The sequence below is a fragment of the Candida dubliniensis genome, chromosome 5, assembly GCF_000026945.1.
Source record: "Candida dubliniensis CD36 chromosome 5, complete sequence".
NCBI classification, from domain to species: Eukaryota; Fungi; Ascomycota; class Pichiomycetes; order Serinales; family Debaryomycetaceae; genus Candida; species Candida dubliniensis.
Genome location: NC_012864.1, coordinates 334,658 through 359,666, shown reverse-complemented (window position 1 = coordinate 359,666; position 25,009 = coordinate 334,658). Strand labels below are relative to the sequence as shown.

The window sequence follows — 25,009 nt, the reverse complement described above, 5'->3', positions numbered from 1 at the left end:
TGAAATGAAAAGTGAAACTTAACTTACAAGATAAATGGAAAGTTGAAGTTGATAAATAAATTTATATTAAGTACATGAAAGAATAGGAAATGTGAATTTATGATTTGAGGAAGGGAATTAGTTGGTCTATTTATATTGAATTCATTTTTTTTTTTTTTTTTTTGGGAGGGAGGGAGGGATGACAAATGCACAAAAAGAGTTTCTGATTTAATTAATGATTGTATATTTGGAATTGGGAATTAAGAAGGTGACATATTAGGCATACATTTTACACCATTTTCAATCTTTTATTGTTGTTGTTTTGCCGTAACACATACCCTTATGCACTATTTTTTTTTTTTTCCGTGGTTTGTTTCTCCTCCTCCTCCTCCTCCTCATCCTCCTCATACTAATACAAAATTCTTGCTGAGCAGATTAAATAGCAAACATTTATCATCACGATAAGATAAGATAAGATAAGACAACAAATAATATTATTTGGTAGTTGGTCAATACATTCACATTACACATTTGTTTAAGGAAAAAAAGAGTTGAAAGTATAGTTGGTCACACTATCATTAACCCAAACTTTGGTCAAATCAATATAAGCTTTTTGAACCAAATCTATCTTTTCCTTCTTTATTGTTTGTAGCTTTTTTTTAAAAAAAAGCCATGTGGCACATGATATTAATAATGAAGGGAAAGAAAGAAGAATCACAAAACCCAAAGCAGAGTAATTTAATGTATGTATGTATGTAAGTATGTATGAATTGCTAAAACTAATGAAGAACTAAAATTGCGAGAGAAACGTGGGCTACGATTTTTGAATGCATAAGAATTAATTAATTAATTAACTGCATTTGAACCACTTAAGCAATCAATTCAAGTCAAGTAGAAAAGAAAAGGTTCTACCATAATACAAACTTTGAAGGGGGGGGGGGGACCTAACCGAGTATTATTGATCTAAAACTTTTAAACCTATCAAAAAAAAAAAAAAAAAAACCCTAATTTCTTTTTGTCTTGGCCAAAAAAACATAATAAATACGTCAAACACAAAGTATATTTCTTGGAGACTATAGTCTGTGGGAATTAGATATTTCTAGGATATGATTCTTTCAACAATAGAAGCCATTACTATTCCTCTCTCTATTTGGTTATATTTTCTTGATATTAAATGCCGTATTAACATTGGTAGCGTGATTATATTTTTTCAATGATGTGACTTACTGTCGGCAATAGCTTTGCATATTTTTACAACCGAAATATCGTTGGTACAACATCAAGTTATACGGCATTGGTATTTACTTACTTACACTCTCATCTCGTTCCATGGATATTAGTTCCTAGATGCAAAACCCAATGTATGATTTGTAGTACAAACCCCGATATTTTTTTTTTCTAGTACCTTCTATGGACTGCATTTTTTTTTTTTTTTCTTCCCTCCCCTATTGTTGTACATTTTAATGTAGGCTTTGATGTAAATATTGAGCATAGACAATAAATCCTGTGGAAAAACATCAGGTGACGACTATCAAATCTATCATCTTGTACTAAACACATTTACTACTATCAACTTCTCATGGATGAAACGTTTTTTTTTTTTTTTTGCAACTCGTTATTTTTGTCTCATCAATCTTTATAGCCTTAATCATCATTAGTGTGATTCTGCAATTTGTCTTAAATTGTTTTTGTCCTTATTGTGTCTCAGGGCCCAAAAAAAAAATAAAAATAAAAATAAAAATAAAAAAAGAATATTCCCTAAAAGAGTTAAAAGTGTAAGATCCATTTACCCGGATCAACCCCACTTTCTTTAGTTCATTCACTAAAAACAATGAAATAGCAAATACAATAACTACAACCATTTTTTTTGTTTTTTAACATCATTTACGTATTAAATATTTAATAGATTATACATTGTAGTGGCTGATCGTTATTCAACACTTGACAAAACAATGAATATGTATATCGTATATCACAATCTTCCCGCAACTACTCGAAAAATGGCTATTAATAATTAAACAGATAAGAAGGAAGGAAAAAAAAACAAACTATAAAGTCCCGATAAGAAATGAAAGTAAAACGTATTATTATAATCAAACATTGTTGGTGTTTAAGCTAATTTTTGACCAACATCGATAGTTTCACTAATTTTTTCAGCTGAATCTGTATCTTTCACAACATCAATTTCAACAGAACTGGTGTCTTCACCTAATTTACTAATATCAAATCCATTCTTTTGTAAGTAATCAACAAACTCTTTATCTTCTCTATTAATGGCATCTTGTCCAACATGAGGACACAAAAAGAATGTCAATAAGGCACTGAAAATACATAACCCTGAGGAAAGATAAAATGGAACCTGTAATTCCAAATCTGGGTTAGTTTTACTAGCGTATCTTCTTTGGATGGCGGGGAAAATCCATGTTCCAACAAAAGCACCAATTTTACCCATAGCAGCAGCAATACCATAATATTGACCTCTAATTGGAGTAGCAGATGTTTTAGAAGCTAATAATCCAATGTTACCACCAGGACCAAATTCACCTAATGTGGCAAATATACCGAAAACAACAGTGAATGCTGCAACTTGTTTTCTTAATCCATTCAAGCAAGAAGACATGATAAATCCAATAATTCCTTGTAATCCAACCCCAATGGCTAATGTCAATCTTGGACCAAGGTAATCAGCAGAAAAGGCACCAAGGAATGAACCTGGAATATAAAATAAATTGAAAACGACTGACCATCCCCATTGTTGCCATAATGGGGCATCAGGAATAATTTGACCCAAAATAATGGCATTAAAAGTACCAAATGAATAAACTGAAAAATTATAAATGAACCAAATCATTGAAACAATAGTCAATCTAAACCAATAAAATTTAACAATTAACCACCAAGGATAATCTCTATATCTAACATTTTTCATATGTAATTTTTCAAATGAACTTGAATCTTTCATTTTCAATCTAATGAAAAATAAAGCTGTTGGAAGAATGGCTCCTAATCCAATAGAAACTCTCCATAATGCTCGTAAATGTTTTTCAGTAAAAATCCATAATAACACAAAGGGAACAAAAGCAGAAACCACAAATCCAAAATCAATCATAAACCCTGTAAACCAAATGAAATATCTATTTCTTTTACCAGAAGGTAATTGATTAGCAAATTCCGAAGCAATAACTGAAGAAGTTGGATATTCAGCACCAATGGCAACACCTAAACAAAATCTCCAAACTGTAAGACAAGCGAAAAACCCTTGAATAGTAGTACCCCAAGATCCTACAGCACATAATAAAGTGAAAACAATCAACATAATATTAGCTGTCATCATTCCTCCTTTTCTAGCAATTCTATCAGAAATATAACCAAAACTTAATTGTCCAACAACAGTACCAACAAATCCAATTGATCCAATATTACTAATAGCATTTGATTTTGTAAATTCATCACCATAAAGAATTTTCAAACAAGCTAAAACAATACCAATAGAATTATTGACATAACCATCAGCAAATAACCCAGCTCCTGAAGCAAATGCTGGCCATAAATTATCAAATTTGACTTTAGTTTCTTTAGTGATATCTTCATCAGGTTGGAAATCTTCATCAACTAATTGTTGAGAATTTTTATTAACAATGATTTCTTCTTTAAGATGTTTAGACCATCCAAAGGCAAGCTCATTAAATGAATGAGGTAAATCTCTAGAAGCCATTTTGTTATTATTGATTGTTCTAAAGTTTTTTGTGGATTTTTTGGGAGGAGGGGAGGTAATGGGAAAGTTTGAAATGAAATTGAAAATGAAAAAAAAAAAAAAAAAAAAAAAAAATTCAAGATAGTAGGATATCAACTGTCATATTTATATGTCTCTTTTTTTAAAAAAAAAAAGAGGAAGAAGAATAAGGATTTTAAACATTCGTACATAACTCATAAATTTGGAATTGTTGATAATAATTAGATGAAAACCGTGTTACATGTGTTGGAAAGATTGCATTTGATGTTAGTTAATAGTTTTCGATTGTTGTAATTTTACTTCTCTTGTTTTTTTTTTTTTTTTTTTCTTGGGTTTCAAATACCAAGAAAAAAATATTATAGCTTTTTAAGTTTTGTTTAACTGTTTATGGTAAAGTTTAATGATTGGAATTGTTAATATATGGGAATAGATTATGCAAGTATTCGTTATCTTCTATACTCTAGATTTAAGCTATGAACACTTTTGATAAACTGGGCAATATAGAGCTTGGATTGAAAAAATGGAGAATTTCTGAACTTCATCATAAATCCTAAAAGTTGAATTAAGCCCCCCCCCCCAAAGAAAAAAACGTTTCTATTATGATTTTAATTTATTTTTTTTGTAGTATTGATAAACCGGAGATTCAATCTAAACACATCATCATCATCTTCTTCATCATCATCATCATTACTTGTTGATGTTACATTGGGGATAAAGATAGCATTTTTTTTTTTGGAATTGCGCGTTTGCTTAATAATTTGCCTGTCTGACGCTATTGAAAAAAAAAAAAAAAAAAAGTTTAATTATTCTTTTTGCAGCCTAAACAATTAAGGAAGATATTCATTCCCCCAGACAAAAAAACAAAACAAAAATTAGATTAGAGAAACCTCGTGTATGTAGTCACAAGAGTTTGCCGAACTATATTTGCACAAAACGAATTAAATAAATTAATGGTTTGTGAATTAATACTAGTTAATTGGATTTGAAGATAATGTCGAGTCTCCATTAGTTGTGTTTTTTTTTTTTTTTTGTCTTTTCTCAACGACAATGAATTTTTCCGAATACTCGTTAAATGTTGCTCCATTGTAAATTTACTCGGTTAATTAGTTCCATATGATCACAGCTTTCTCACTTTCATTTCAACATGTAAACTACTATTAGTGGTCAGGTGATGAAGCTGTACCTACACCATATTTACATTACAAGTATACCCAAAGTCGTAGTAGTTTCTCTCAATCAAAGTATTTTAGAGAGGGGCGTGGCCCAAGGATAGATAACAATTACATATATTATATGAAAATAATAACCATACTTATAATAATAATCAAATTGTGACGACAAAAAAAAACAAGTTTGTGTAAATTATCAAGAATATAATGAAGTTCTTGATGATGGAATTCTCGGGGGGGGGACAGTAAGTACCTTTTTCTTTTCCTCTAATCAATGTAACCTTTGTGGGATCTTTTTTTTTTTTTTTTTTTTGCAAATACTATTTGTTTGTGCCACAAGTAAAGAATAAAGTTTACAATAGTTTCAAGACTCCGATAACTTTAAAGTTACCCAACCCACCCACCTTTGTTCTTTTAGAAGGTTGGCCCATGTTTTTCCTAACCACATATTATTGCAAAAGATAGATCTTGAAGATCAATTACAATAGACCGAAAAAAAAATTTGCGCAAATGCGCTCATTTCATCATATTATATTTGATCCGGTGTTGCAATCGATATGTATGTAACCTGCCCGTTTACACATGTACTGTATCACACACGTGGGCTTACAATGGATTCATTAATGTTCTTGATATTACGGTAGTATTTAAAAGTTTATCTTATGAAGACGCCTTGACTATAGGTTTTTAGTAGAGCCTTTCAAACAGAATGTCTCTAGACCTTAATTACAACTGCAATGACATTACAGAATTCATCAAACCCATACGATTAAAGTTTATAATGTTGGAACTAGTGGTGTAACGGGGAATACGTGATTAGAAACCTTATGTTGAGCCAAGGAATAACAAATGACACGTGGGGTACGGCAGAATCAAGTCTATTGTTTCTCCTTTTTCTTGGAGAATATCGACCAGAAAATAAGCCTGTCTTAATGAATTGACACACGAGCGACCACAACAACAAGACAATACACATAGATCATGCAAATGGTTTAATACGAATGAACTATAAAATAATTTTACTGTAGGAATTGCGGTTTGACGGGGTTACCATACTAAAAGCTTGTACGGGCAAGAATAGACTGAACTTGTATTAATATTTACATGATGGTGTATATTTTTCTATCCTTAGTACAGTATACATCTTCATCTCCATTCAATGGCATACTTCAAAGTTTCTCCAGCCTTGAAAGGAACAACTTCAACGTTACTATTTCCAATAATTTCTGGGACTTTATTATCTCTTTTAACCAACCAAACTGACTCATTCTTATGCTTATTCAAAATCTCATTTGATAATCCATAAAAGTTAATACCATTATCACTAACAAATTTCTTTAAATTCTCCAATTTGTTGGCTTTATCGAAAATCTCGGCAACATAACCAATAGCATGGCTTTGAGTGAAAACACCAGCACATACGCCAACATGGGTTTGTTTTGCATGAATAGGATGTGGTGCACTATCAGAACCAAAGAAAAACCATGGTTCTCCACTAGTTGCAGCATCAACAAGTGCTTTCCTATCTTTTTGAAACTTGGCAACTGGTTTGCAAAAATTAATTGGGTTTCCTGCCCAATTGTCAATGATCAAAAATAAATGATGAGCAGTAATTGTAGCACCAACAAATAATTCATCTCCTGGTTTATAATTGGAATTCAATTCACGAATAGTTTCAACTGCATCACTAGTAGTACAATGTTCTAAAATGATTTTCAAACGTGGGAAATCATCATGTAATTTTTTTAAAGCTGGTAAAAATTTTGGTTCAGCATTAATTACATTGATTTCATCTTCTTCACTAGTACCGGGTTTTTCACCATGAATGTTTAAAACTATTCCGTGCTTTTGCATGGTTTCAAATAATGGATAAAATGCGGAAAAATCATTAGGATCAACACCATATTTGGAATTGGTGGTAACTCCTGCTGGGTAACATTTAACACCATGTATTAAATCGGCACATTCTTCAATTAATTCCGGAGTTAAATCTTTACTAAGATAAAATGACATTAAAAAGGTGGTTTGAGGAGCTAATTCAGAAAGTTTATTGTGATAATCAATAACTTGTTGTTTCGTTGTAATTGGAGGAACCAAATTTGGCATAACATAAGAGATGGCAACACCTCCTGTTCTAACAGTAGGAGTAATTAATTCACACATGTTGCCATCACGAAGATGAACATGCATATCAGCAGTTATACCTAATTCAATTTCAGACATTGTTGGAACAGTTGGTTTGATCTGAACTGACGAGTTTGATAAAGGGAAAAAAAAAAAAAAAATTTTCTTCCTTTTTCTATTTCGACCTCTCCTTCCAAAAAAAAAAAAACTGGAGAAATCTCAGAACGCAAAAACTGAGAACGATATCATAAATTGAAAGAAATATACATTAGAGAAATACAACACACATATAAATATATATAAAAAAAAAAGAGAGAATAAGCACTATACAATAGCTACCGAGTTAGAAAGCAAATATTCAACCCCTCTCCCCCCCACCCCCTTGTGACAGCTCTTCTGCAAAATCTTTTCTTCCATCCAATTCATGTTTTAGTTGAATGCAGTGGACGACCTGACCAGCCCAATAAATTCTTGTCAAGAACTTTCTTGATTTCATTTGGTTCTGGACCAACAACTTTATCAAAAACTTTGCCCTTTTTGAAAAATAAAGTGGTAGGAATGGAAGATACCTTATAATCTTCAGCCAATTCTCTATCTTCTTCAATGTTTACTTTATAAAATCGGATATTTTGAGCTCCATACATATTGGAGAATTCATCCAATTTATCATTCAAGTCACTACAATGTGAACATTCATCGAAAAAATCAAGAACAATCATATCATCCTTGTTTTGTAAAGCAGAAGAAAATTGTTGTTTGGTTTCAATATTTTGCAACATTTTTGAAAATGAATTAAGAATTATTAGTAATAGTGAAAGAAAGAAAGAAAGAAAGAAAGAAAGAAAGAAAGAAAGAAAGCAAGAAAGGTATATCAAAATAATGAAATGATTCTGTTGGTCTTTTTATATCATTCTATTTATGCTCCACATCCCTTAGAAGTATATTCATGCTGACTAAAGTCAAAGCCATCGAAGGATCTCACCCACTGACTGTTGCTAGTTATACTTCTAGAACTACAAGTGCTAATTATAGCATTGTTGAGCAAATGTAAAAGTCAAATAATGCAGGGTTAACAGCAACGGGGATAGTGTGGTGAAAAAGTGTAAAATGGTATTTCTTTTTTGATGGCCATTATTTCAATAATAACAATCACAAGCTACAGGAATTTGTAGACTTATACTAAATGGTTCTTATTCTCATCAAGTTATTTCTATGCAAATTCTCCATCAAATGACATATATTATAACCTATGAAGAGTTACTGTGAGCTTCTGTGATACAATGATCATTAGCTTGATGAGTTGGTGTGAGTGAAAGAAAAAAATAAACACTTGAAAAAAAAAAAAAAAAAATCAAAGCTGTGTTTAACATCTCCGTCCTAAACCTCCTATCCCTCCATCCCTTCTTTTTCTACATACATATTTACTATCCCCTACCCCATTCTCCTTCTCCTTCTCCTTCTCCTTCTCCTTCTCCTTCTCCTTCTTCTTCCCCCTTTTTCTGCTATCCCCTTAATTAAAAAAAAAATAAAATACATGGGCTCAGTATTTCTCCCACATTTAAAGACAGCATGGCACGTTGACCAAGCGATTCTTTCTGAAGATGATAGAGTAGTTGTTATAAGATTTGGTCGTGAAGAAGAAACTCAGTGCATGTTAATGGATGAAATTCTATTTTCCATATCCGAAAAAATCAAAAATTTTGCTGTTGTATATTTAGTTAATTTAGACAAAGTTCCTGATTTCAATCAAATGTATGAATTAGATCAAAATCCACTAGAACCATTTACAATAATGTTTTTTTATCGAAATAAACATATGATGTGTGATTTTGGTACGGGGAATAACAACAAGTTGAACTTTATGATTTATGATAAACAAGAGATGATTGATATTATAGAGACAATATACCGAGGAGCAAGAAAAGGTAAAGGTTTAGTAATGAGTCCAAAAGATTATAGTCGTTCAGCTAAAGATATATAAAGAGTTTTCTTGTTTATTCAAAAAAAAAAAAAATATACACATAATATATATACATTTGTTTTAATTGTCTTCATTTTGAGCAAAGAAGAAGTTGACACTTAATAATTTTGAATTTGGTGCATTCTTTTCAATCCAATCTTTGACACCACTGCTTGGTACACCAGTACCCCAGTTTGGTCTATCTTTTGGAGCAGTCAATTCACCAACATTTGGATCTTGTTTATACAATAAGAATACGTAACGATGTTTTCCAGTCTTTGGTGGTGGGCCTGGACCCATATATGGAACCAATTCTCTTCCTTCTTTGACGTCAATAAAATGACTGATCTCGGGTTCGCCATCTTCATTCTTGGTGTGTGGCAATTTCAAATCTGTTACTAACCAGTGCAAGTATTCTGACCATTTATGATCACTGTTTGAAGGAGCATCTGGGTCAGTCATAACAAGGATAAACTTGTCATTTTCACTAATTGATTCAATCTTACCATCTTGAGTTGGTGAGTTAAGAGTCAATTGAATTTTTGGAACGTCTTGTGTACCTTCAACCGAAAGAGTGTTACCCAAAGTGACCAATTCAGTTGGGCCGTATTCAATTGATAACAAACCTTGAGTATCAAATTGATCAACAACTTCAGGGATAACTTTGTGCTTGGTGTAAGCTTCGTCCAAAGATTGAGAAATGGTAATTAAAGTCATTGCTGATTGCTTGAAAATTGTAGAAGGGTTGCGTTGTTTGAGCCTGTAAGATAATCTATGTGTTGTATTAGTAACAAAAGTTCTTGATAGTATAGTCCTAGATCGTAATAGTGGGCTTCTAGATATGCAAATTGATCTATTAAACATCAGTATAAAAAAAAGAACAATTTTGGAAAGGCAAATTTTATTATTTTTTTGTGGGATTATAAATAAAACTACCTGGAATGTTATAATTGCTTGGGGATATAACTGAGGTGGGGGAAGGGGGGGTGGGTGGAAAAAACGAGAGCAAACTTGACTGTATAAGTGGGAAAAAAAAAAAAAAAAAAATGAATAGAACCCACAAAACAAAACAGGAGACAAATCAAAAAATACTGTTTGAAACAATAGTATTGGCAGTAGTGAAAAAAAAATAAAAAATAAAAGTAGAAGTAAAAGATAAAGAAAAATCAACAGTTATTTATCAATTCTTACAAATACTGACTGATTTAGCATAAACAAAGGAAGCATAAATTGAACCAATAAAGAATGGTTACAAGAATTTCCATTCCCCACGAATACTTGCTAATGTGGCTCAAAGATGAAATTGATTAAGTAATTACCTCTCCTCCTTTTCTCCCCCCCCAGTCCATTTCCCTTTGCTAGAGATTTTGCGTGGGACACGATTGTCGCCCCACTTCTTATATATTCTTCCACTAATATCCGAATGGATCCGATAACACCAACAAATCCAATTAAGAGAAATACTAGACCTAATTTTACAAATAAGAACTTATAGTACATGTAAATTGAAAAAAAAAAAAAACTCTAGGAACAAACTAATATTACAAAAATCAAACATTATTTTAAGAATCAAAGAATAAAGAATAAAAAAAAAAACATAAACATAAAATAAAATAAAACAAAATAAACCTCTAATAATTGTTTTGATAACCGTTAAAATTCTGATAAGTAGTAGTTTCATCATTATGACCGTTTGAATTATCTACCCCATTTGTAATATCTTCTTCTTGTTGTGAACCTTGTTGAGGACCTGATGGTGATACGTCCTCCTGTAATTGACGTTGGACTTCCTGTTGCAACTGCTGTTGAACTTCCTGTTGTAGCTGTTGCTGTAATAATTGATCTTGTAATATTTGTTGTTGCAATGCATCCAGATGCGAATTCTTGACATCTTGTGTAAGCATGTTGGGGACCTCTTCCTCTACTTCTGGTATCTGTGGGGATTGTTGAGTATTTACATAAGTGTCCGACCTCGACAGACTATTATTGGATTTTTTGGGTTTCTCCTCTTCTCTTGGAACAACGTCAATTAGAAAATCAAACATATCACTCTTGGTCAAAGCAGCTGCGATATCTGATTTCTGTAATGTCCTTCTTTTGTTTTCTTCTGCGTGTATCCATGCTCTCATTGTCAATTCAGTGATAAACACGTCGCAACCTTTGGCAAATAATATCGGAGCTTCAGCACTGATCATTCGCACATCTTCGTCGGTCTTCATTACTTTTTTTATTCTCGCTAAGGGTAACTGATGGTTTTTGAAATCGTGTTCATCGTGCTCTATTGAATTTATAGTCTCTTGCCAATATTGCATCATCATATCTCGATGTTTCCCTGATAACCCTTGAGCAACATTGTTGAAAACGTCGCCAGGTTGTTGTTGTTGGGCTGCTGCTGCTGCCTCTGCTGCTGCTTGTGCTGCTAGTAACTCTTCTTCATCCACTATATTTTGAGTACTCACTTGGTCTTCGTGTTCATCTATGACAGTATGTATACCTTGATCTTGCAATTCATCAGGATGTGATCCCAGTTCTGACGGATGGTGGTCTTGTATGTGTGTTTGTTCTTCCTTAACCACAATATTATTCTGGTCAAACTGTGAAAGCTGATCTTCTCTCAAATAAGCTGACTCATTGTATCTTTCCATAATTTCAGACTGTGGGTCTTCGTTCATTGTTCTGGGTTTTTTTTTTGTCTCTTTTATTTTTGTTGTCCCGTATTTCTTCGTCTTAGTTGAATGCTTGTTCACGGAACTTGGTAGAGTGTATTGTTTTTTGTTTTTTTTTGTTTTCTTCTACGTTATAAGTATCAACGAAAAATTTTCAACAACCTTTCCGTTGTCGCATTTTTTTTTTCTTTTTTTTTTTTTTTTTTTTCAATAAAAGATACTTGTTTTGCTTGTATATGTTATTATGTACTCTAAATAGTTTTATCATTTCGATCTATACGTTAGAGATTGCAGGTTATAATAATAAGACAATATCATGTTAATCATCTAAATCTTCCTTCTTATTCCTTTACTGCGACTACTTTTTCATCAAATCTAACTGATTTTCTTCTTTCTCCATTAAACTCAGTCGGTATTTCCAATTCAATCCCTTCTTCGCCTACTGCATCTTTTGCTTCTTTCAACATGTTTCTGATATTACTTGCATTTTGTTGTTGATTGTGGGAGGATTTACGACGTTCATTTTGTTTCAAATCGTCTTTACATTTACCACAAGCACAAATAAACCCCCAATTAACACGCAACTCTCTCTGTCTTTGATGAACTGTATGGCTAGGGTTGACATAGGTGGTGGTCAATTCCTCACCGCTTTTGATATCTTTAGCTGCAAAAACTTTCAACCCAGCAGTACGGTCGAGTTCCGTTTCCACTGAAGTAGTGGGGGCACAATTGTGATTTAAATGAGATTGGGTCAAAAACACATTCGAGTCTAAATTGTTGATGTTATATGTACCCATCATAAATAAAAATTCACGGTATTCAACTGGTTTTTTGGGGAATACTCTAAGGAATTTCTCATACCCTATTTTCCATAAATGCTCCTGTTGTTCTTGCACAAACAAAGCACCACCATTTAAACTGTCAAACGTACCAGCAGAAGAATTTAATGCCTTGTATCGAACATCTTGTGAGACTCTAGCCATAGCATTGAATTGTTTTTGCTTAACACCCAGTTTGTCAGTGACACAGTTGGCGTAGATCAATGTAATTGCATAAAGGGCATTCCATTGTTCTTCCAAACAATAATCTTGCAATTCTAAAAATGCTTCGGCGTCAATGAGCTTGTGTTTTTTAGTGCCTGGATTATATAGATTATGCTTTAATAAAGAATGCAAATTACCGTCTAATTGTTTACATTTAATAGAGCACCATACTTCAGAACAAACATTACAATCCAAACCTTTTAAAACAGTAGCAGATTCAGGTCGTTTCAATAATTTCCCACAGTAAGTACAAGCTGAAGCAGTTTTCATTAAATTCACATTTGCCAAAGGAGGGATGAAAAAAAGTGGCTCTTCAGACCAAATCAAATCGCCTTTTGCAATATCTCTTTTAGCATATAAACCTTTCCCACGCTTTGAGGTCATGATAATATGAACATTTGCAGGTAACTCAATATCAGGAGTCATGACAGATGTAATCTCTTTGGCATATGTAAATTGTTCTTGATTATTGAAAGCCAATCCAAATTGTTTCAACAAAGCTCTGACACGTTTTTCCGAAACCGACCAGTTAGGATGTTTTTGTTTGACTAACGCATGCAATTTGCTCATTCCCAATGACTCTGTTGCTGGATCTTCTTTCCAAATTTCAATTACACAATCAACAACTTGACGTTCATGTGGAACTACTGGACTTGGGTCCTCTGGTTGTGAATCATTTATCGATATCACTTCAATTTTCTCCGATATATCTTGAGTCATATTATTGGTGTTTGACGAGTTGTTGAAAGAAGTATTTGTACCAAGATCCCCTCATAATTTTCTCGTTCTTTTTTTTTTTTTTTTTTTTTTTTCTTTTTCGTTGATTTGATGGACTTTCTTAATTGGAAAAACTAAGCTCACAAGAGATTAATTATATATATATATATATCTGGTTTTATTTTTTTGGTTGATTTTTTATCAACAATTTTCCGATGTAGTGTAGTGGCTATCACGGTTCGCTTTCATTTCTTTCTTAGGAACAGAGCGCCGAGCAAACCGGGGTTCGATTCCCCGCATTGGAGTTGTTTTCTTTAATCCGATATAGTGTAGTGGCTATCACGGTTCGCTTTCAAATTCTTTAAAAGAGCTTAGAGTTCCGAGCAGACCGGGGTTCGATTCCCCGTATTGGAGTTTATTTTTTTTTGCTTTTCAACTTTATATAATTTGTGGCGGATGTAGATGTGAACAAAGATATCGGTCAAAGTCTAGTATTAGTTATTGTATGGTTTTTCATTGTTGATTCTTTTTTTGATGAGTGGGTAGGTAGGTAGGTATGGGGTTTATACCACGTGTTATTCGATGATGGCTTTTTTTTTTTTTTTTTTTGGTATCATATTGCATGGAATCTGTAGGAATCGCCTCAACAATGGAATTAATTCAAACACCTAATACTGTAAATGTTTGTTGGGCACAGTTCTAGGTTAGTTCCGAAAAGGTTAAAAAATTTCTTTTTGAATCTATCTACGAAAAAAAAAAAAAAATAGACTCAAGAAATGGAAACGAAGGGCTGTATTGATTATAATAAAGCCATCCCCATCCCTTCTAAGAAAAAAAAAAAAAAAAAATAAAAGAATAACAGCATAACTAAACCCACCTGTAAAAATAGTCTTCTCTATTTTTGTCAATTTGCCACCCAGTTATTTGTATTCCATTAGTTGATTCAAAAGTATTGGCATTCGAGCAGACTATTATTCCTTTGCCAAGATCAGTTGGTAGGTTATGATTTGAGACATAGGACTCCAAAATGAAGTTTGCTAAGACATTAGAGCGAACCTTAGAGGAGGATGAGATTCCACAAGAATGGGTCGAGGCAGCCATTCAGTATAAAGCATTGAAGAAATGTATCAATAAGGTTGTAAATGAATTAGAATTTTTAGGACTACAGAAAAACACTTTGAAAATATTGTTAAATGACAAAGTGGTGGAAGTAAATGAACAAGAAACTAATCCCAACAATCCTATTATTGCAGAATACATATTAAGCAAGACCTCTACAGATGCTCATAACATAAAGCCAATGCTAAAGATTACATTGGATTATTCCACTGAAGATTACACCAAGGATCACATAGTAGAGTTAGGAAAGGAGTTGAAACTGAAAATCGAAGCCTTATTGAATGATACTGATACTGAATACGAGGAAGATAAGATTATTGAATTGAAAGAAGATGATGGAGGAGACTTGCAAATTGTGACCAGTAGAGAAGGGTCATTATCACCACCAGCATCACGTATGGCATCTCCTCCTACTTCACCAACTATAAAAGTTGTTGATAGTTCCAACACTAATATAGACGAAGCACTATTATCCCCCGAAGATCACCATAAAAAGCACGAAATATTCATCATGTTAAATTCCGATTCCAAGTTTTTCGATATGTTAAACGATGAACTTACCAGTTTGGATTCATTGACCCAACTGGAAGAATCAAAGATAATTGAGGAGGTTAAAAAAATAGCCAAATATGTCAATGAATTAAAGCTAAAGCAGTCAGAATTATATAAATGGAGAGAATTGTTTAAAGTGTATCTTGACTCGGAAGTTTATTTCAAATATAATGAAACTGCTTTATCATCTCAACAGAAAAGTAGTGAACAAATCAAACTGAATTTGGATTTATTTGTCACCAACTTGAAGAAATCAGGTATTATGACTCAATTCAAGAAGAAGCAAAGTTTAGAAACATTTAATCAGTTTTTGGAAATGAATTATCATTTGTTAAAGATTTTACAATTTCAAACAATCAACAATGAAGCTTTACGAAAGATTTTAAAAAAATTTGATAAACAAACTTCATTGGGAATTCAGAAAACTTTCCCAAAATTGATTTCCAACGATCATATTTTCATGAGTGGGACATCTTTGGCCCAATCAATTTGTTATATTATTCAGGAATCGGTCATCAAGGTGATACCACAATTGGATGATTATTCATGTCCTATCTGTATGAATATAGCGTATAAGCCAATTCGTTTGTCCTGTGGACATTTATTTTGCGTTCGATGCTTAGTCAAAATGAAGCAAGATGATAAAACAAGCTGTCCCTTGTGTAGAAAAGAAAATGCTATATTGTATGCTGATAGTTCTAATTTGGACTTGGAATCAATGGAATTAATGAAGAAATATTTCCCACGCGAGGTTAAGGAGAAATTACGAGAGAGGGATAAAGAAAGATACAATGAATTGAGAAAGAATGCTAATACCGGTGAGAAATGTATTATCATGTAATTTAAATAAATTATAAAATGTATATTTGGTTTAATAATAAAATGTTATGTTTATTTTGGGTGAATATTTGGGGGGTGTTTTTTTTTTTTTTTTGGTTCAATAAATTGCAAAATTAATCCAAAAAAAAAAAAGAACAATTGATAAAATCTTGAATGTAAAGATCTATTTGGATACTTCTCTTATTCACCTAGACGTTACATTATTATATAGATATATAAAAGATTCATTTGTTACGTTTTTTTTTTTGTTCTTCAGACTGGTAAAGCACATTCGAAGAAATAAAGTCGTACCAAACATTAACTTTTAATAGACTTTCGTTAACCACTAAACAACACCGCTCAAACTATTTATGCGCACTCCTTTATGTTTTCAAGCGTTTCCATACTTATTAACCATTATTTATGTCAATAATAATACAAACTTCAAAGTATTTGCAATATTTAGATAAGTTGATTAGCCAAGTACTATACTTTATAGGCGTCAAACACAGGTGTTTTAGTGGTCCAATAGTGTAGTGGCGATCACATCGGTTTCTGATTCCGGTAACCTGGGTTCGATTCCCAGTTGGACCTATAGTGTTTTTTTGTTTTTTTTTTTATAAACTCTATTTTTTTTTACCAGAAATTCGTTAAGAACTTTTCACTTTCATCCCAAATGCTTTCTTTCTTTTTTTTTCTTTTTTTTTTTTTAAAAAAAATATATTTATTGTTTGAATTTAATATCTATTTAGTAAAAATGCAGTAAATAAAGTAGGGTCGTTACATATGAAGAAAAGAAAAGATCTATAAATGATAATAAAGAATAACGAATTCTTTGGATCATGCGGTATCTTTTATAATCTGTTGAACTTTGTCTTCATTGGATAGTCTCGCAGCAGCGGCAGTGTCTTCAACGTCAGGAGCAGGATCTTCTTTTCCATTGGGGCTATCAGCACCAGCAGCAGCAGCACCAGCAGCAGCAGCAGGAGCAGCACCAGTGGAATCTTTATCATTTGCCTTACCAATAGACGCTTTGTACCCTTTACCCTTTGGATTTCCTTCAGCCTTTTGTTGTTTTTGTCCACTTTTACCTGTACCAACCAATTCTTCTTCATCATTGCCAACAACTGGAGCCTCATTAGCTATCCCCCCTTTAGGGGCTTCAGCTACACCAATTCCTTTTTGTCCTTTAGATCCTTCTGACAAATTTTCAGCTAAATCGAGATTTTCACTTTCTTTGTCTGCTTTGGATCCAACAGCATTCACAATCTTGTCCAAATTAGCACTGTTTTTAAGATCAATATGAGTATTCTTTTCACCTGACTTTTCATTCTTAACTAGTTCATATTCAATTTCAGATTTCCCCTTGAAATCTTGAGAGATCCACCACATTAATATCCCAATTAAACTGAACATTATTATATATCCCATTAATTTTCTTTTTGGAGTATTAAAATATACAATTGGTTCTTTCAAATTAGAATACGGTGACAGTTTTTTCTTTGATGGTTTCATATAGTAGGGTCTTGGTAGACCATTGTTATTGTAACTTCCTTGCATGGGTGATACTATATTAAGATGAAAAAAAAAAAAAAAAAAAAGAAATAATAGTAATAAATAATAACAGTTGGAATATGATCAAGTTGTATATTGTTGAAATTGAATTTTTTTTTTTTTTTTTTTTTCCTTTCTTCCTTCTTCCTTCTTCCTTCCAAGTTTGTTTTGATTTTTTTTTTTTTTCCTTTTGTCTAATTGTGATCAATAGATTGTTCTTTTTTTGCACAAAAATACACGTCCTACTAAAATAGAGGCGTTGATTTGGACTAGTCTTTATTTGGACTAGTCTTTAGCCTACAGTTATTTTTAGAATTTGAAATTAGAATTCATAAGTTAGAACTGAATTGAAGACTAGAAGAGTCCCTATATACTTACGTTGGTTGTAGAGTTAAGAGTATTGATTCACACACCAAGATTAAATGCAATCAGTGTTTCAACTACAAAGTACATTTTCGAGATTATGACTATATCAATACAGATTCAAAACCGTACAAAATCTCTCTTATTTGCTTTACTCTATACACGTAGTGACGAATATTAGAAGTATAGTAATACCACATATATATATTGCTCTTTTTTTTTTTTTTTTCTTCTTTCTCTCTCTCTCTTTGGCCTTGCTGCAAAATTACAAGTTTCGGAAAACTAAGATCACTTTTTAGGTGTTGTTTTTTTTTTTTTCTTTGTTTTGATTCTCTTCCTTATCTCAGCGGTAATTTCTTTAAACTCAAAATAAGATTAAAGTGACATGCTTTTACTTGTCGTCACTTTGGTATTCCTTAAATCAATCTTTGCAACACCTCCAGCTTGTTTTTTAAGTTGTATCAATGAAATTGCCCATGATTGTCCTGAAGACGCTGCAAATTTAACATGTATATGTATCAATGAGGATTTGATAATTGGCTGTCTTGTCGATATATGTCCATTTGGAACGTTTATAAGTGCCAGAGACCATTATATAGGAACATGTTTAGAACACGGTCGTCCTTCCATTACCAATCCAATCCCTCCACCAGCAATTTGGCCGCCAGAACCAAAAGTTTCTTCCATTTCCGACACCACTATGAAAACTGAATATACCAGTTCAGCAATGCAAGTGACACAAACGGTCGAGTTCCCAGCTAGAGTAACCATAACCCCGTTACCAAGTGAAGTAATTAACCCTGAACCTGAAATTGTTGATGAATCAGAAGATGAATTCTATAACCCTAATGAACCATGTGAATGGGAAGAAACCGATGAACTCGATGAAAATGGCGCTTTCATTGTGATTCGAAGACCAGTTAATGTACCTAAACGATATCGAGACCCAACCAACGTTGGCAATGTCAGAAGGGTTATTATAACACGACCGGTTAATTATTATTCCAATCAACATGCATTTGATAAATTTGATAATCCTAAACCACGCAAAATTCAACACGTTAAAAGAATTAAAAAAATCCCGAAAAATATTTCTAAAAATGCTAATAATTTAAAAATGGGGTCATTAATTTTGAATCAAAAAATCAAGCCCAAAAAGAACAAACTTGAAGAAATTCCATAAGAAAAAATATAAAGTAAATGAAAAATCAATATAGATTTGATTCAATTAATTACTTCTTTCCATTCCAAATATACTTTTATGTGTTTTTCTGTCAACTTTGATATTTTCAATGCTTTCTCTAGGTACACTGACTAAACCAATTTCTCTAACGTGTAATTGTTTATCATTTAATTTGTCGATTGAAGTTTCATACACATTTGACAAGAGCAAGTTACCAAATGGATCAATGACAGTGAGTATACCTTCAAGGATTCTGGAATCACTTAGTTTGACGTGAAGGTTAGCACCTATGAATTTGTCTGGTGTTAACGAGGCACACATAGATGTTATGGGAGATATTGTTAGGGTTTTTAAATAATCAACTTAATTGGTTGTAGGAGAAATTTTCCACACACTGACGAAAAAAAAAAAAAAAAAAAAAAATTCCTAATATTTGTAGTGCACCAGAGACCAAACATTTGTTGATCGTAAAATATATTTAAAGAAAACTTTTCAATTGAAATTTTTTTTTTTTTTTTTTTGGGTTCTTCTTCTTTTTTTCTTTTCTTTTCTTTTCTTTAACATCAATCGCAGATCCACCCTTTATATATAAAGATCAGCTTTACTTTCTATTCAATGGTAAGTTGATTTGAAGGTTCACAAATGGATATAAGCGTAGATAGACCTTAAATGGAGCACGTTTCTGGGCGCCTGGTGTTGACACATTCAAATAATGGAACACTGGGAATCAGTTGTGACTACAGTTTTAACAATTTTCTTTAGTAAATTAGTGGGCTAAAGTTTCGTTTTTTTTTTTTTAATTTGTAGGAATATCTCTTGAAATATTTATGGGAGACAATGTTTGTTTCTTGAAATTCTACGTAAGTAAGAGATGGGAGGTAGGTTTTCATTTTCAAAAAAAAACTTACACCTACTTCTTGTTTTTCTTTTTTTTTTTTTTTGGAGACTTGTTTCCTCTTCTAAGTAAATTATGTCAAAATTATGGAAATTCAACAACAAATTGAGGAGTTAACGACGATTTATCATGAATATAAGTCATTTTTCCCAAAATGTGAATTGATTGTGACACCAGATATCAAGTCCAATTCCAATTCCAACTATATTCAATTAATCACGTATGAAGGTCGAAATATCAAAGTTACTGTTGGTTTTAAAGGTTGGTATGAAATAACAACTACTACCACAATACGAACAATTGAGAAATCATTTGAATCATTTGAATCATTTGAAACATTTGAAGCTTTGATGCAAACCATTAGTATAGATTTTCAAAACCGTTTTGGAAACGAACTTTCCAATAAATTAAATCAATTACTACAACAGCAACAAAAATAACAAAAATAACAAAATTTGAGATAAAATTAATATTAATAAACAATTCTATTTACATGAATATTTCTCATTCCCCATTTGTCGTTCTATTTTTTAGATTTTGTATTCTTTCTTCCTTCTCCAAATTGTTTTTTAACAAATGCTTCAACATCATCAACATCATATCTCTTATGTTCTCTAATATAAAAATGTTTAGCTCTTGGCATATATCTAGTAGGTTTATGTAATACTTCAATATTTCTAATATTTGGATTATAAACTGGGATTCTCAATTCAGATCCAACTTTATTTAATTTAGTTCTAATTAATATATTAGTACCCAAATTTAAAAACCCTCTTTTAATACCAATGACTCGACCAGTGACATCAGATCTATCAAGATAAGTGACTTTAATAATATCACCAGCACGTAATCCTGTTTTACTATTTTCAACTAATGCTCGTCTTTTACCTGTTGGATCATGTTTTTCTAACAATTGTCTATGTAAATAAGGCATTACACCTTCACCATTTCTTCTTTTTGGTAATGGTTCAAATACAGTAGGTAATTCTAAGGCAAAAAAAAAAAAAAAAAAAAAAAAAAGGACATGTTAGTACTTGACAAGGTTGATAAATAGTTGTGTGTTATTGGTACTTACGTTTTCTTAAATAATGGAAAGATCTTATGGGTTGTATGACTGGTTTTATACCAAATGATTTCGTTATTAATCCAAACATTGTTTTGATGGGTATATTGTAGAAAAGTTCTGGTTTTGAATGAAATTTTTTTTTTCTGAGCCAGTTTTTCAAAATCGACCAGAGGAGGAGGAGGAGAAGAAGAAAAAACCTAAAATCTTTCTCTCAACTTATACAAATTTTATTCACGTGACTTACTATCTTACTACAGCCATAATAATAATAATAATAATATCCATTTCTTATATTAAATATATAACAAAACATTTATACAATATATCAATCCATTCCAAATGTAAAAAGTAAAAAGTAAAAAAAAAAAAAATTTTTTTGATTAAAATCTTGGACGTCTTTTCCTTCCAGTAAATTTTGAATCTTCAGCAACTTTCCTACCTCTTTTCCTCATAATTTCTTTCTTTCTATTAATAAATTGTTTTTTACTTTCCATTATCCTTTTTCTTTTTTTATTTGATAATTTAGTTTTTTCATCAATAGGAGAATCCATTTCTGCTCCAGTTAAATTGATTTGTCGTTCTGCCATACCAGCAGTCAATACCAAATAATATTTCTTATGTCGTTTAGATTCTGGATCATCTATTATTAATCCACCACCAAATCCAGCAATTTTAGCAGCATTCATAATATTTTCTGTTTGGATATCATTTTTAGGATAAAATTGAGCAACAAATTTCCCTCCTCGTTTTAATGATGCATATAAACTATTAAAAAAATTCAATAATCTTTTTTTAGGATCAATTCCTGATATATCTGCATTACATAACCATTGAATTACTGATATAGATATGGCAGCATCAAATGTTCCTGGTCTAAATGGAATTCCATTACCAACATCACCCAAAAATAAATCTCCTTCAACATTTCTATCTAATCCAGTAGCTAACATACTAGGAGAAATATCCATCCCAATCCAATTATATCCTTCTTCAGTTAAGATTTCTCCAGATAATCCTGATCCACATCCTATATCTAATAAGAATTGTGATGAGTCTTGTTCGAGATTTAATAATTCTAAAGCTCGTAATGTCATTTTTGCTTGAATGTGTTGAACACGAGTAGATGATGTATATTTGAATGATTCAGTATCATTATAAAACACTTCTGGTGGAGCAAGTTCTTCTGGTCTTGACATGGTATAGGGTGGTTATACTTTGTACCAGTTGTTTTTTTTAAAAAAAAAAAAAAAACAATTCTCAGAACTTCTTTAATTAAAATTTTCCTACCAATTGGATGCGATGCCTAAAAAAAAAAAAAAAAAAAAAAAAAAATGTGAATATGGGTGCAATTTAACACCCAAGAGAATATACATTAGTAATACAAAACTTGATTATAACATTAAAATGGCATATATAATTTTAAAAAAAAAAACATTACTAAACGTGAAAAGGAAGAAGAAGAAAAATACGGTCTATATAATTTTTTAAAGTCTTCTATAAATGGAGGAAACACTTCTTTTTTTTTTTTTTTATTTTTTTTTTGGTTCATTTAAAAATGAAATTCAGATACGGTTTCTGATTTTTCTTTAAATGGATAAGGAAAATTATTTTTAGGTTTTTCAGAACCACCATTAATAAAATCAAAATCTTCATTACCATCAAGATCAGTATGGACATCTTTATCATCTGAATCAGTGAATCCAAATTCATTATCATCATTATCATCATGATGATGATTATTATTATTATTATTATTACTAAAAGTTTTCCCTGAATATGGTTGAGGATGTTTATCCAAAGATTCTTTATCCAATACATTTTGATCATCACCTTCATCTTCAATTTCAGATGGATATAATGATTGTTCTGCTGTAACAATATTTCTAACATCTTTTGGTAATCTATCTGGTCGATAAAACCTCAAATCCACCCGACCAATGATATATAATAAATTGACCCCAACTTCAAGACCACCCCAAAACACATACATTACTGGGGCTTTACCAACAGGGGCGGTAAAATATTTCATACGACCTTGGAAACAAATAACGGCTCGAAGAATCGAACTAACCAATATAATCAAAGTGGTGACACCAATTATCATTAATGAAACATTATGAGTCAAATCACCTCGTTGATTAGTTAAACCTTTCACGGTTTTATGAAGATTATGAGTAGCAGCAATAACTCGAATTGCATAACGATGATTATGATTTCTTTTTAAAAAAGATAAAGCAGCAATTTGAGGTTCATTTTTTTTCACAAAATAAAATGGTGCAAATGATTCAATCCACCAAGGTTGATAAGTATATAAATTTTCATCTTTTTTAGTTGGTTTAAATAACCAAGCTAAAAGAATTAATCCAACTGCTGTTAAAGAATAAATAATAATTAAAATTGATGTACTCATAACCACTTTTTTATAACGAGAATAATTAGCTTCAGAAAGTAAATAAATATTTAAACCTCCTGAAGTAACAATAGTCATAGCTACTACACCAGCAACTAAAGCATAAAGAATCCACATTAAAGTCCAAAAAATTTTTCTTGATCCACCCACTGGATGTCTCCAAGTAAATATCCGTTGAGCTAAAACAAGATTAAATGAAGCAATTAAAACTGTAGGGATAATTAAAAATACTTCACTAGTAATCCCCACTTTACAATCAGTTAAATCATGAGACCATACAATTCTTAAAGCAAATCCCAATATTCGACAAATGGCATAAAATACCCAACCTAATGATAACCAAAAATAATGACCTCGATAATAATTAATAGAAAATACTATCAAATGTAAAATGGCAATTATAGAAAATAATCCAATGAAAATTGCTGAAGGAATAATATCTGATTTATTAGGATAATCACCAAATAAATTCAATTGAGTTGCAGTTGAATAATCAATTAAAATTTGTGGTAATTTAGGACCAATTAAATTTTTTGCCTTTTCTGATAAAATTAAAGTACCAGTACCTTCAGCTGGATAATTATTTAAAAATCGTAATATTCTCAGTACACCATGAATTGCAGTATATTCTTCTGGATTAGGCATCACCATCTTTGACAAAAATATCAAATATAAAATATCAAATATAAAAAAAAAAAACCAAAAAAAAAGGTAGAGTTAAAAGAGTTATAAGAGTTAAAAGAGTAAATGAATATGAATTTGTTTATATATATATATAAATGTAATTTAAGTAAGAATATAAAATAAAAAAACAAGCAATTCAATTAAAAAAAAAAAAAAACGATGGAAGAGTAATGAATAAATTAAATAAATTAAATAAATTTAAAATCATGACACCATTCTTTAAATAAAACTAAATTAAAGCATATTGAAAAAAAAAAAAAAAAAAAAAAAAAAACCCAAAAGAATCATAACCATATTCATTATGACAATAATAACGATGGAAAAGGGAACAGCAATAGTAGTAGTAGTAGCAATAGTAGTGGTAGATTAAAGCTCATCTTTTGCTTTAACATGCAGTTACGGCTGAATATTGGGTTAAATTAGTTGATTTTCTTTCTTTCTTTCTTTCTTTCTTTCTTTTTTTTTCTTATTGTTAACTTGAACCCAACAGAAATAAAACAATTAAAAAATAATGTATAGCACTAAACGATCACTTTCCTAATTAGGCTACATAATGATTAATATTGTGTGACATTCCATTCTTCGGAATACCACAATAGATCAACCAACCCACCAACCACACATTGTCTAGTTTTTTTTAAAAAAAAAACTAAAAACCCAACCCAACGATTTTAAGTCATTGCAGATATTGTTGAGCAAATAATATAGAAAAAACAAGAAGTAGTAGAAGAAGAAGTAGAAGAAGAACTTACTTATTTATAGACAACGATTATGTATTTATCGGATTTTACTGACTAAAAAGAAAACCTTCCCCCTAATGTTTCGTTTATAAGTGTCATTACTTTAAATTTTAAATTTTAAATTAAAATTGATCATAAATATTTTCTGTACTTGTACTTGTACTTGTGATTTGGATTTGGATTTATTTCAGGTACCAAAAGAAAACAATAGGCATTTCTTTTAACTTAACATC

The 25,009-nt window shown here is 31.4% G+C and overlaps 15 protein-coding genes and 3 non-coding genes across 18 annotated transcripts; 7 read left to right on the top strand and 11 right to left on the bottom strand. All coding sequences in view use genetic code 12, as the record gives it.

Moving 5' to 3' along the window:
• Nucleotides 1-2,089: 2,089 nt before the first annotated feature.
• On the bottom strand, nucleotides 2,090-3,694 carry CD36_51390 (glycerophosphoinositol permease, putative; the record flags this gene model as incomplete). Its single annotated transcript, XM_002420398.1, has 1 exon — nucleotides 2,090-3,694. The coding sequence occupies one exon, from the start codon at nucleotides 3,692-3,694 to the stop codon at nucleotides 2,090-2,092; it is 1,605 nt and encodes a 534-aa protein (XP_002420443.1).
• Nucleotides 3,695-6,027: 2,333 nt separating this feature from the next.
• CD36_51380 (dihydroorotase, putative) lies at nucleotides 6,028-7,104 on the bottom strand (the record flags this gene model as incomplete). The annotated part of the gene is made up of 1 exon (XM_002420397.1): nucleotides 6,028-7,104. The coding sequence occupies one exon, from the start codon at nucleotides 7,102-7,104 to the stop codon at nucleotides 6,028-6,030; it is 1,077 nt and encodes a 358-aa protein (XP_002420442.1).
• Nucleotides 7,105-7,427: 323 nt separating this feature from the next.
• On the bottom strand, nucleotides 7,428-7,784 carry CD36_51370 (thioredoxin, putative; the record flags this gene model as incomplete). Its single annotated transcript, XM_002420396.1, has 1 exon — nucleotides 7,428-7,784. The coding sequence occupies one exon, from the start codon at nucleotides 7,782-7,784 to the stop codon at nucleotides 7,428-7,430; it is 357 nt and encodes a 118-aa protein (XP_002420441.1).
• A 755-nt stretch (nucleotides 7,785-8,539) lies between these two features.
• CD36_51360 (pre-mRNA splicing U4/U6aU5 tri-snRNP complex subunit, putative) lies at nucleotides 8,540-8,986 on the top strand (the record flags this gene model as incomplete). Its single annotated transcript, XM_002420395.1, has 1 exon — nucleotides 8,540-8,986. One exon carries the CDS (start codon nucleotides 8,540-8,542, stop codon nucleotides 8,984-8,986), a length of 447 nt encoding a protein of 148 aa, XP_002420440.1.
• Nucleotides 8,987-9,046: 60 nt separating this feature from the next.
• Nucleotides 9,047-9,682, bottom strand: CD36_51350 (carboxypeptidase y inhibitor, putative; the record flags this gene model as incomplete). Its single annotated transcript, XM_002420394.1, has 1 exon — nucleotides 9,047-9,682. One exon carries the CDS (start codon nucleotides 9,680-9,682, stop codon nucleotides 9,047-9,049), a length of 636 nt encoding a protein of 211 aa, XP_002420439.1.
• A 914-nt stretch (nucleotides 9,683-10,596) lies between these two features.
• On the bottom strand, nucleotides 10,597-11,637 carry CD36_51340 (HAP CCAAT-binding (Hap2/3/4/5) transcriptional modulator complex subunit, putative; the record flags this gene model as incomplete). Its single annotated transcript, XM_002420393.1, has 1 exon — nucleotides 10,597-11,637. The coding sequence occupies one exon, from the start codon at nucleotides 11,635-11,637 to the stop codon at nucleotides 10,597-10,599; it is 1,041 nt and encodes a 346-aa protein (XP_002420438.1).
• A 335-nt stretch (nucleotides 11,638-11,972) lies between these two features.
• CD36_51330 (uncharacterized zinc-finger protein, putative) lies at nucleotides 11,973-13,394 on the bottom strand (the record flags this gene model as incomplete). The annotated part of the gene is made up of 1 exon (XM_002420392.1): nucleotides 11,973-13,394. The coding sequence occupies one exon, from the start codon at nucleotides 13,392-13,394 to the stop codon at nucleotides 11,973-11,975; it is 1,422 nt and encodes a 473-aa protein (XP_002420437.1).
• Nucleotides 13,395-13,602: 208 nt separating this feature from the next.
• On the top strand, nucleotides 13,603-13,696 carry tRNA-Glu (TTC). The gene has a single exon. It is a non-coding gene; the product is annotated as a tRNA-Glu (tRNA).
• Nucleotides 13,697-13,709: 13 nt separating this feature from the next.
• tRNA-Glu (TTC) lies at nucleotides 13,710-13,805 on the top strand. Its single transcript has one exon. It is a non-coding gene; the product is annotated as a tRNA-Glu (tRNA).
• A 613-nt stretch (nucleotides 13,806-14,418) lies between these two features.
• Nucleotides 14,419-15,903, top strand: CD36_51320 (RING finger domain-containing protein, putative; the record flags this gene model as incomplete). Its single annotated transcript, XM_002420391.1, has 1 exon — nucleotides 14,419-15,903. The coding sequence occupies one exon, from the start codon at nucleotides 14,419-14,421 to the stop codon at nucleotides 15,901-15,903; it is 1,485 nt and encodes a 494-aa protein (XP_002420436.1).
• A 500-nt stretch (nucleotides 15,904-16,403) lies between these two features.
• tRNA-Gln (CTG) lies at nucleotides 16,404-16,475 on the top strand. The gene has a single exon. It is a non-coding gene; the product is annotated as a tRNA-Gln (tRNA).
• Nucleotides 16,476-16,721: 246 nt separating this feature from the next.
• CVB1 (vacuole biogenesis protein, putative) lies at nucleotides 16,722-17,441 on the bottom strand (the record flags this gene model as incomplete). Its single annotated transcript, XM_002420390.1, has 1 exon — nucleotides 16,722-17,441. One exon carries the CDS (start codon nucleotides 17,439-17,441, stop codon nucleotides 16,722-16,724), a length of 720 nt encoding a protein of 239 aa, XP_002420435.1.
• A 742-nt stretch (nucleotides 17,442-18,183) lies between these two features.
• CD36_51300 (covalently-linked cell wall glycoprotein precursor, putative) lies at nucleotides 18,184-18,981 on the top strand (the record flags this gene model as incomplete). Its single annotated transcript, XM_002420389.1, has 1 exon — nucleotides 18,184-18,981. The coding sequence occupies one exon, from the start codon at nucleotides 18,184-18,186 to the stop codon at nucleotides 18,979-18,981; it is 798 nt and encodes a 265-aa protein (XP_002420434.1).
• A 45-nt stretch (nucleotides 18,982-19,026) lies between these two features.
• Nucleotides 19,027-19,302, bottom strand: CD36_51290 (N-terminal acetyltransferase C complex subunit, putative; the record flags this gene model as incomplete). The annotated part of the gene is made up of 1 exon (XM_002420388.1): nucleotides 19,027-19,302. The coding sequence occupies one exon, from the start codon at nucleotides 19,300-19,302 to the stop codon at nucleotides 19,027-19,029; it is 276 nt and encodes a 91-aa protein (XP_002420433.1).
• A 660-nt stretch (nucleotides 19,303-19,962) lies between these two features.
• CD36_51280 (conserved hypothetical protein) lies at nucleotides 19,963-20,316 on the top strand (the record flags this gene model as incomplete). Its single annotated transcript, XM_002420387.1, has 1 exon — nucleotides 19,963-20,316. One exon carries the CDS (start codon nucleotides 19,963-19,965, stop codon nucleotides 20,314-20,316), a length of 354 nt encoding a protein of 117 aa, XP_002420432.1.
• Nucleotides 20,317-20,399: 83 nt separating this feature from the next.
• On the bottom strand, nucleotides 20,400-21,030 carry CD36_51270 (ribosomal protein, mitochondrial precursor, large subunit, putative; the record flags this gene model as incomplete). The annotated part of the gene is made up of 2 exons (XM_002420386.1): nucleotides 20,400-20,863; nucleotides 20,952-21,030. 2 exons carry the CDS (start codon nucleotides 21,028-21,030, stop codon nucleotides 20,400-20,402), a joined length of 543 nt encoding a protein of 180 aa, XP_002420431.1.
• Nucleotides 21,031-21,322: 292 nt separating this feature from the next.
• On the bottom strand, nucleotides 21,323-22,138 carry CD36_51260 (S-adenosyl-L-methionine (SAM)-dependent methyltransferase, putative; the record flags this gene model as incomplete). The annotated part of the gene is made up of 1 exon (XM_002420385.1): nucleotides 21,323-22,138. The coding sequence occupies one exon, from the start codon at nucleotides 22,136-22,138 to the stop codon at nucleotides 21,323-21,325; it is 816 nt and encodes a 271-aa protein (XP_002420430.1).
• Nucleotides 22,139-22,491: 353 nt separating this feature from the next.
• On the bottom strand, nucleotides 22,492-24,003 carry CD36_51250 (conserved hypothetical protein; the record flags this gene model as incomplete). The annotated part of the gene is made up of 1 exon (XM_002420384.1): nucleotides 22,492-24,003. One exon carries the CDS (start codon nucleotides 24,001-24,003, stop codon nucleotides 22,492-22,494), a length of 1,512 nt encoding a protein of 503 aa, XP_002420429.1.
• Between the last annotated feature and the right edge of the window lie 1,006 nt (nucleotides 24,004-25,009).